The sequence below is a fragment of the Mus pahari genome, chromosome 4 (assembly GCF_900095145.1).
Source record: "Mus pahari chromosome 4, PAHARI_EIJ_v1.1, whole genome shotgun sequence".
NCBI classification, from domain to species: Eukaryota; Metazoa; Chordata; class Mammalia; order Rodentia; family Muridae; genus Mus; species Mus pahari.
Genome location: NC_034593.1, coordinates 86991299 through 87002046, shown reverse-complemented (window position 1 = coordinate 87002046; position 10748 = coordinate 86991299). Strand labels below are relative to the sequence as shown.

The following is a 10748-nucleotide window of genomic DNA, read 5'->3' as shown; positions in this document are numbered from 1 at the left end:
AGGCTGGCCTCGAACTCAGAAATCCACCTGCCTCTGCCTCCCGAGTGCTGGAATTAAAGGCGTGCGCCACCACGCCCGGCCCGCTCCCAGCATTTCTTATTCCTATTTATCTTCAAATTAGAATGGTATTTTCAAAGCGTCCATATTTCATTTTGGTTTTATCCTTCCTAATCTGATTAAGAGGGTGTGTGTGGTTGTGCAGGTACACACATGTCTACAGACAACAACCTTGGGTGTCATTCCTCAGGTGTCCTTCCATCTTTGCCTTTCCTGTGGCAGGGCCCCTCGTTGGCCTGATACCCCCCACCCCCTAGACTAGCCTGGCCAGCCACTGGACCCAGGAACCCTTCTGTCCCCATCTCTCCAGCACTAGGATTACAAGCACACACTGCACCCCTGGCTTTGTTACAAAGGTGCTGGGGATCAAACTCAAATCCTCACACAAGCCAAGCATCCCACCTACCTACCGAGTTGTTCCAGGCCCTGGCTAGATATTTTGAATATTAATTGCATTGTCCTATCAATTACTCATCATTCCTATAAATCTTCTGAAAATAGATTAGATGTGTCCATTTCTCCTTCCCAAGGTATACACCAGGATAGGAACAATAGTGTGTGTGTCTGTGTGTCCGTGTGCATGATTAGAGACTCCTGTTCAGGTTAACAGCCCAATACCAAAGATTCTCTAGACATGGTTGTTCAACTAGCTAACAAATACATTGTTTTCTTTCCGATTAATTCTTTAATATTGTTTATAAAAGCATCTTGAAATAAGGTTTCTGGAGAAAGTGTCTGGTCAGATGAATCGAGTCAGAGAACTTGAGTTCGGATACTGATTTGGGTATCTGCTAAGCTGGATGCCTCCATAAGTCGTCTGGTGTCTTAAGTGTGGTATCGGAACTCTAAAAAGAGGCCAATGTCACCACCCTTACTCCGGATCCCTCCACCATGCCCCTGGGGTGCTTCTGTTACTGTGTAGTGCGTAGAAGACTGTCATCTGCCCATCTCTGTCATCTGTCCATCCCTGTCCAACATCCAGCAAGGCAGATGGCTCTCTGGCATTCAGACATCTGTTAAACTGGACTGAACCCCAGTTCTCACGATAAATATAAAACCTTAATGTGGTTAGGAGTGGCTAAGGCACATGCCACTCTTGCAAAGGACCCAGGTTCAGTTACCTGCACTCACATCAGTTCACAGATGCCTGTCACTCCAGCTCCAAGGGACCTGACACCCTCTTCTGGACTCTGGGAACCTGCTCTCATGAACACTTACGCACACACATACACACAATTTTAAAATAATCAAATCTTTTAAAGCCTGAACACACAAATGACTGTCATAAGAGTTAAGAGGGAATACGGCTCTTCATCAGCTTGCTCTTGGTGAACCTGTTTCAACTGTATTTACCGAGGACAATGTGACTGAGAATTTCTGGACCACAGCAGGGTCTCTGCTGATTAAAGCTTCCGTGATGTGGGGTGGTTAGAACTACAGGTCCAGAGCCCAGTGACAGTTTCTAGGTGATCTCTAACTTAAAGAGTAATTCCTCGCCCACCTCTAGCATCCTGCTAAACAAGTTGGAATGTATTCACTTACCGATATAATTCTTCACCAACCAAAGGGCTAAATGTCATGTAGTGTCTGAGGCCTCTCTGCCTGACTAACCTGCCTCTCTGATGTTTCCACAAATGTTATTCTTTTAACCCTTGATTTATACCTTTCTTTGTTCTGTAATTATATATTTTTTAAAAATTCATTAAACTGATTCCGTGTTGGAATGTAGACTTGGGGTAACCTGAGTCTTTGTTCTCAAATGATGGTCACTTAAATTTAACTCCAAAATAACTTATTCCTTCTGAGGGAAGAGCTGTGGTTTTTCTATCAACAACAGCAAACTAAGAAACCTTTCCAGATCTTTACTCTAGATTGATGAAGCTTGCTGACCAACAATATCACATTTATTAGAGCTGAAGAGGTGGGTCGGTGGTTAAGAGCACTCAGCTCTTGCAGAGAACCTGAGTTCAGTCCCCAGCATTCACGACGAGTGGCTCCCAATCTACAACTCCAGGAGAACTAACGCCTTCTCCTGGCCTCAGCACCTACCTGCACATGCCCAAACACACATGCAGGCTCACTCATAAAAATGAATCTAAAACTGAATTCATTTATGTCTGTGCCACCTCTGTCCAGTTTCAGATTCCTGTTCTTCATAGTTTCTCCCAGGATCAGCAAGGGTAATTCTTCCACGAATTCACAAAGTCTTCAGTTCAGGAATTCATGACTCATTTAACATGCTCCTGCCACTGCCAATTGGGCCACAGTTTGGCCTTAATGATTGTTATGCTCCATCCTTGTTGAAGAGCAAAGTAACTCAGCCCGAAGCTGGAGAGCATGAGAGAGGAGAAACAGCCTTAATGCTTAAATATATGCATTGCTGGAATTACTTACCAGGCTATAGATCCTGGCTGCTTCTTTGTCCAGCACCAACAGAGTAGTCTGGTCTCCACCTTTTCTAATCATTTCCACCACACCATCATGATCAAGAGCTTCCACAGACTTGCCATTGACAGCAACTACCAAGTCATTGTTCTTCAAGCCGGCTGCCTCTGCTGGGCTCCCAGGTTCTATGTCCTTGATGATTTGACCTAGCATCCCACAAAGAAAAGTTACTGGAATAAAGGCATCCTGAAGCCAACTCCTCCCCCTACCTACACCCTACGCCCCAGGAGGCTACAAACACCCCCCAGCCTGCTCCTGGAGCACACCTAGCATCTAACAGTGAAAGGGTCTTAAAAGATTGAGAACCCAGTGTTTATTAAAAATATCTGAAGTTTATTTTTGACAAAGTGACAGCTGAGCAAGTTCTAAGGCAATCAGTGGGGCATCGTCACAGCCACAACTCTTACCCAGCAGGGAAGACACAGAAGGAACAGGGACAGTAATAGGGAAGTGGGAACAGAGGGGTCTCAAGTTCAAGGTCAGTCGGTATGCTATGAGACCCTAACGATGCAAAAGGCAGGGAAGGAGATAAAGAACACAGGCTTCCAGTCTTCAAAGCTGTGCTGGCATTTTAGTAACACTGCTCAGTTTGAGGATAATGGCCTGTGCCCCAACAAGCAAGGCTCAACTACTAGTCTTCCATAAACTAATCAAAACAGCCAAATTAATAGTGAAAAGTAGAAAAAGAAGACATTTAATATGCCACCTTAGAAGAACAAAGGTATCCAGTGACACCTTCAAGTCTATCTTCAGGGTCCATCTTGTCTTCTGCAAGGGGGTCTGATAAGCTGTGAATCCCTTCTGGGTGCCCAACACCCCCAGCTTTAGTCTTTCTCTTTTCCCAGCGTGAGATTCCTGGGGAATTCCATTGGACCAACTCTGTACAACCGGCTCAACCTTACATTCAAGGCCATTATGTAGATGATGTGAAGCCAGACATGGTGGTGGTCTTTACACCACAGAAATCAGCAAATGCTCCAAATGTGGAGTCAAGTCAGTCTCCCACTTCTGCCCAGATCCTAAGGTCTGCCTGACTACTCTGCAGTGGCAATGGGGCCTCCAGCATCCAGTCGCCTGTGGCAGCCTGGGCAGCTCCCTCCTCCTCCTCCTACAGTTCCCTGGTGGCGCTGGGGTAGAGCTAGAGCTTGGTGAACCAGAGACTAGGAGGAGGGACTCACCTGCCCTAGTACCTCACCTTTCTGTTCAGGCCCCGCCCTCAGATAGAATCCATAGCCATTGCTGCCCTTCTTGATCACCACCACCCGGGGTTGGTGGGGCAGCAGTTTCAAACTGGCTGTCTCCCTCTTGAATTGTGTCTTCTGTTCACTATGGCACCTGGCAGTTTCTTTGTCCACAAGGAGGAACATGATACGGCTTCCTGACTTTGTCACCTACAGCAAGACACACAGATGAGGGGCAGGGCATCCACACACACACACACACACACACACAAAAAGGTAGCCATGCAGAGCAGAAAGCTGGAGGTGTGCCGCTTGAGTGTGAGTGTTTGTGCTGCTTGCTCCAGCCTGACTGGTACTTGGGGGAAACATCCAACCACACAAATGGTAACCGAACTCAAGTGGAAGCCTGAGTCCTCAGAACCCAGAAAGATGTGCAGGTGAGGACAGAGCAGAAAAGAAAAGAAAGAAAGTAAGAAAGTAGAAAAGAAAGTAAGTGTCTGCTTTGGAACATAATTCTACTAAGACAAGAGGTTGGTCCGTTTTCAAGGTTCCATGACCTCAACAAGAGAGCCCTGGCTCATGCTGGAACCTCCTAGCACCTGACAGGTATAGTCTGTTACCCATGGCCATTCACAGTATGGGAGTACAAAATGGAGACTTTAGAAATTACTCAAGCTTTGGGCTGAAGACTGTTTTGAGTAGTGATGGAATCCATCCCTTGCCCCCCACACACACACACCCCACTCTATCCTTGTCTAGCACATCCAACCTTGGGCACTACACCTGTCCATCACTGAATGAAGCAGCCATCTACAGATGGCAAACAATACTGAGCCCTATCTGTACTGTTCTTTCCTCTGCACACAAATCTGTGAGAGTTTAACTTACAAGTTGGACACAGTGACTAACAAAAAAATAATAAATCAATTATGACAATATATTGTAGTGATAGTTATTTAAACAAATGAACCACCTATTCTTTTTATATTATTTATTGAATATATTTGAGTATATTGTAGCTTCTTCAGACATGCCAGAGGAGGGCATCAGATCCCGTTACAGATGGTTGTGAGCCACCATGTGGTTGCTGGGAATTGAACTCAGGACCTCTGGAAGAGCAGTCAGTGCTCTTAACCACTGAGCCATCTCTCCAGTCCCCGAACCACCTATTTTTAAAGTTCTAATTACTTGCAGATGTGACTAGTACAAGTAACTGAAAGTATGGAAATGGAAACAGAAGGGAAGAGGGGAACCAGTGCCCTGTTAGCGCTTGCCCGTGTTACCAGAGACTCCATGCACCCTTGACACAAGAGGTACCTCACCTAGATGACTGGTCTCCCATCATCCGGGGCCAGCCCACCTGCTGCTACTTCCAGTGAAGACAGAGGGAAGGGAGGTGAGAAAAACACCATTTCAGGTCAGGTCGTACCTTTTCAACCACTTCCTCGTGGCTGGCGTTCTCTACATTTTCTCCATTCACTTCAATCAAGTGATCGTCAGCCAGGACACCAGCTTTCATGGCCACGCCCTGAGGCGTTATATCAGTCAGGTACACGCCCTTTTTACCTAGAAGAGAGAATCTACTGCAAAGAAATGCTACCCGTCTGGCAGGAAAGAGTTCCCTCTCAATACCTTCAGAGCCGACTCCAATAGCAAGAGTCTCAGTGACAGGCTGGTGAGACAACTCAGAGGGTAATGGTGCCGGATACCAAGTCTGATGACCTGGGTTCAACTCTCGGGTCCACATGGAACACAACTGACTGCCACAAGTTGTCCTTGGGCCCCCATACATTCAGAACGGCATGCATGTATACATACCGTTATAAATTTGAAAAATAAATATCTAGCTTGGGCCTCTTGAGCCGGAAAGTACTGATCCATACCCGCACTGCAACAATCCGTCATTCTATCTTTGCTTCTGTAGACTTAGAAGTCATCTGCTCTGCCCCTTTCCCCTTTAAATGATACTCTCTCAGCAACCATCACATACTGCTAGAGTCCATAAACACCGCTGTGGTAGAGAGCAAGGTCAGAGAGAGAAGGAGGAAGAGGGGGAGGGGGAGGGAAGGGAACGTGTATGTGGTGTGGTTTAAGTGTTAACCTGAAGGAGTGCTAGTTATAATTCTTTCTAGAGCCTGATATTCCATCTTGACTGGGGGTAGCTTTCTACAGCAATATATATAATGTATATGTAAAGGAGACCTTTAGCTCTGCTTCCTTGAACACTGAACAGTCTTCCTGTTAGCCACCAGAACACAAGGATGGCCCCTTCAGGCCAGGGATCAGATCCCACCTCCCTGCAGCTCTCTCTGGAGCAGTTAAGAAGTACCCGTGACAGGACCTGCCAGCTCTTGGTTCATGATACTTGAGTCCCCCATGCTCCTCCACACGTATGCCGTGTTGAACTAAATTCCACAATGTAAAGCATCTCACCACCCCTGGCAGGTCATGGAAAGCCAGACCTTTCCTTTGTTCTAGGACTAGGAGATAGCTCTGGACACTGATCTCTGAAGCGGCCCCTCTACCCCTGCTTCATTCATTCACTCATTCATTCCTTCATCTCCCCCACTCCTCCAGACTTTAAAGGGATGCCTGCCCTTCCATTTAAGACCCCACCAGGCTTGGCTATATATTGTGTTGTCTAACGCTCTCCCTTTCACCCCAAGGCCCCACACGGCTTTGAGTACCCAATTCTAATAAACGTCATTCTTGAAGGAAAGTATGTGTTAATTTCTTCTCCAAGCCAATTGCTGCTTGGTTTCTTTTATATTCAATGTAACCTTGTTGTAATTTGTCACAGAAAAAAAAATTCTCTTCATAATGTGAAACAAACAGCTTGCTGCATGCATGCATGCACACACACACACACACACACACACACACACACACACCCCACAGCATGCATGTGGAGGACTTAAGTATCATGAACCAAGAGCTGGCAGGTCCTGTCACGGGTACTTCTTAACTGTTCCAGAGAGAGCTGCAGGGAGGTGGGCCTCTCCTTCCAACAAGTAGGGCTCTGGGGATTAGACCCAGGCCATCAGGGCTGGCTGCCAGCACCTTTGCCCACTGAGCCAGCTCAGCAGCCCTCTGCTTTTGTTTAACACTTTAACTGCTTTACTGTTAGTAGATGTCTAAGAAATACCCAGGTTCTTTGGCCCTCAGCACCCACCACTGTGGTTAATAATAGAGATATAAGGACTGTCTCTCATGGTTAATGGCTATCTCTGGCTAGAGATCACTTGCCCCTTGAGAGAATTTTCAATTGGCAAATAGCCTTCTTTATCTCTCATCGAACAGTGCACCACCAGCAGCCCTCACCAGCAGCAGAGAGAATGTGGGCGGTGGGACATCGCTAGTGTCAGGTAATGCGTTGACACTCACCTCATGCCTCCTTTCCTGTAATAAAGCTCATTTCTGGAAGGCAGTTAACTTCATGTCATTATCTTTTCTGAACTACCAACCTCTTCTACTTCTCTGTAGAACAATTAAAGACAGAGCCAGCCAACTAGCTTGGCTCCCAATTCCAGCAAGTTTCTCAGGGAAATACCAAGAACTCTGGTCAACAGTATGGCATGGTGTGTTCCTCTGAAACCAAAGAAACAGGACCTCCAGGACTCCCTGGGGGCCAGGGATTTTCAAGTATGTCCCTCAAAGCATAGGTCGGTGACATCATAGGACAGTTGAGAATGGACCTCAACTGAGAGCACTATAATGTCTCAGGAGGCTAGGGCTTAGACACCAGCTTCAGCAACTCTATGGGGTCATAACATGATGGCAGATGCTCAAAAATGTGCTGAATAAGTACATGAACATGCGGCTTCTCTAGGCCAGGAAAAGAGATGGTCAGTCTTACTCAATGGTAACTATCACAAAAAAACCTCCTTGCTTCCCCTCCATCTCCACCCTACAGGAGCTAGAAAAGAACAATGAAGCCCTGTGGTAGTGGTGCACGCCTTTAGTCCCTGCACTCAGGCAGGTGCGTCTCTGAGTTCAAGGTCAACCAGATCTACAGAGTGAATTTCAGGAAAGCCAGGATTACCCAGAGAAACCTTGCCTCGAAAAACCACACAAACAATGAAGAGGCATCAGCCCTTGAACTCAAAGGACTAGCCTAACAAACACTAGGGAAGAGTGCCCCGCACCCCACTCAGCCCTGGCTGCTGTGCGATGTGGCCAAAGTCCCGATCTCTCTCTGTACAACTGCAGAGAAAGGGTTCCTACTGGAAAAGAGTGAAGAGTGACGCCGCCCTGCACATGCGTAGCAACTGCAGAGAAGCTGTCCTTAGCCAGCATCTTGTCCTCCGGAAGGCTACTATTTAGTCCCCACCCCAAGCTCACCTTGGATAGTTTTCAGAGAGAAGCCAAAGCTGTTGCCCTCCTTCACCAGGTAGCAGAGCCGTGGCTGGGCACACGGCTCCACCGCTCCGTTCATCCCAGGTTTCTTGTCATTCAGAGCTGGCTCCCTCTGGCTTTGATTCAGCTCTTTCAAGTCCACCTGGTTTTTCACAGCCTTCTCATAGGAGTCTCCATCCAGGACCAGCAGAGTCACTGAATTCCCACTCTTTCTGACCAGCTCCACCACCTGGGGAGAAAGGGGAAGTGGTAAAGGGTACCCTCCCCCACATCAACTGCAGGAGGAAGATGCTCATCGTGTGTCCCTACAGATGGCAAGGCTGACTTGACACCCACACTCCTAAGCAGACGGGTATCAGACACCTTCACGATGACTCCGATCTAAGGAAGGATTAGACTGGGTCCCTGGCACCGTGGGAATCCAGGAAGCCCTTACAAGGACTGGTCTTTCTCAGAGATGAGTGCTCTAGAGCGGCTGTTCTCAGCCTGTGGGTCACAACCTCTTTGTTGCCTATCAGATATCCAGCACAACAGATATTTACATTATGGTTCATAACAGTAGCATAATTACAGTTATGAAGTAGCAACAAAAATAATTTTATGGTGGGGGGTCACCACGGCATGAGGAACTGTATTAAGGGCCTCAGTATCAGGAAGGTTGAGAACCGCTGAGCTAGAGTGTACAGTGGGGCTTCTCAGGCCTAGGAAGGAGCAGCATGGTACAGCGAGATGGGGCGAGGCCAGCCTCTCGAATATGTTCACCACGTGAATGTTAACAAGCTAAGTCACCTACATATGGCTGCCTTATCTGCACAGTCACCAGCTCGTGCTGAAGGGCTAACAGGTTGTTCAGATAAAATTGCCTAGCTCACAATTTCTAGCTCACAGCAAATGGGCAATGCATGTTCAACCTGACACTATTAAAGTACAACATTTTTTACTGTACTGATTGATTGGTTTTATAACAGGGCACATGCCATGGCACACGTATGTGGAAATTAGAGGACACTTGTGGAAGTCAGTTCTCTTCTTCCACCAAGTAGGTCCGAGGGATTGAACTCAGGCCGTCAGGCTTGGCAACAAGCACCTTTACCCACTGAGCCACATTGACAGCCCCTAAAGTATAATAATTCTCACAGTTCTCAGTTAATTATAAGTAACTAGACTGTCTGACATAAAATATGATGATAAATCCGTGCCAGTGGAAGGCAGGAGAGAAGCAAGCTCCTCTGGTCCCCAAAGCCGTAACGGACAGACATGTGGAGGCTGAAGAGACTGGAGAGATGCTGGAGGACCCCCCCCCCCGGCTGTCCACTCACCTGTGCATGCTCCTCCTTGTCGACAAAGACACCATTGATCCTGAGCACCCTGTCGCCGTCCAGGAGCCCTGCCTTCTCTGCTGGGCTCCCTTCCTCAATCACCCGGATCAGATGACCATCAGTGTCCTTCTCAATGCGGAGGAAGAAGCCATAGTTCTGCCCCTCTTGTTTGGACAATTTACACTCTCTGGGGTTGAAGGTGGAGGCCATTTCTGTGATTTAAAACAAATGGATAAATCCATGAGCAATCCAAGGAACTCTAGTTGGAGCATGAAACCCTGAGAGTATCCAGACATCGCCTATGCCTCTGCTTGTCCAGGTCCATTCTTCCGTGCGCAGTGCAGCAATGCTGGGGTCCAGGGAGCCTTTGTGCAGACCACGCTCACGATTTCCAAATCTACTCTCCAAGAATGGCCTTTTTGCCTAATGTCAGACCCATGCATACAACTGCATACTTAACACAGGGGCTCTACCTCTAATGCCAGCCAAACTCAACTTTGTCCCCTGCCCTAAAGAAGGTTAAGTCTAAAAACAATGATCCAGAAAGTTTAAGGAGCCAAATCTACCTCCTTTTAATTACCATTCTAAATAATAGGATTCATTTGGGCATGTACTGGTATGGGTGTGCATGCCTGTTTATGTGTGTATGTTGTTTGTACATGTGTATGTGCCTGTGTGTGTATGTGTGACCTTGCATGTGCCTAGAAATCAGAGGTGACGTCAGGTGTCTTTCTCAATCTTTCTCCACCTTATTTATTGAAACAGGTTCTCTCAATGGACCCAGAGCTCACTGATAGTAGCTGGCCAGCGGGTCCACTGTTCTCCACCTCTCCCCCTTCAGTGTGAGGACTTGCAACACATACCACCCTGCCTGGCTTTTTACAGGCTTCCTGGGGCTCCGAACTCCTGTCCTCAAGCTTGCACGGAAGCACTTTGACACACCCTCAGCCTCCCAGCCCTCAGAAGTCTCATTAGGATGTCCTCACCCATGTGCTCTGCCCACACCCACCTCCAAGAGGCGCAGCAGCACTCAAAGCTGATGAGCCTCTCAGGTGTTAAGGATAGACCTGTGAGGAAGAGGAGCCAAGTGCTGCCTTTCAAACTTGGTAGAATGTTTTTCATAACTGTATTTTTAAAACAAAATGTGATGTGTGCCATGCTGTGGAAGAACGAGAGAAGGGCAGGATGATACAACGAAGGGTCTTTGGAAAGAAGGAGGGGCCTGGGGAGGAATAAGACAGGTTCCTTGGAGAAACAACTTTCCAAGAAGTACAGGGTTAGTGGGAGGTAGGTGAGGCAAGACAGGGCAAGGCAGGCTTCAAACAACTGAGAGGAGGGGAGGGGAGGGGAAGGGAGAAAAGGAGAGGAGGAGAAGAGGGGAGGGGAGAGG

General features: G+C 47.5%; 1 protein-coding gene across 4 annotated transcripts in view; it reads right to left on the bottom strand.

The window, feature by feature from the left end:
- Window positions 1–10748, bottom strand: part of Pdzk1 (PDZ domain containing 1) — a 30563-nt gene that overhangs the window by 4940 nt on the left and 14875 nt on the right. For all 4 annotated transcript variants that reach the window (XM_029537214.1, XM_021197051.2, XM_029537213.1 and 1 more), the window contains exons 2-6: window positions 9359–9570; window positions 8025–8268; window positions 5113–5249; window positions 3698–3893; window positions 2452–2648 (exon numbers count right to left, since the gene is read on the bottom strand). In XM_029537214.1, the coding sequence (XP_029393074.1) occupies window positions 2452–2648; window positions 3698–3893; window positions 5113–5249; window positions 8025–8268; window positions 9359–9568 (984 nt within the window). In that variant the 5' untranslated portion in view covers window positions 9569–9570. The remainder of the gene's footprint in view (window positions 1–2451; window positions 2649–3697; window positions 3894–5112; window positions 5250–8024; window positions 8269–9358; window positions 9571–10748) is intronic.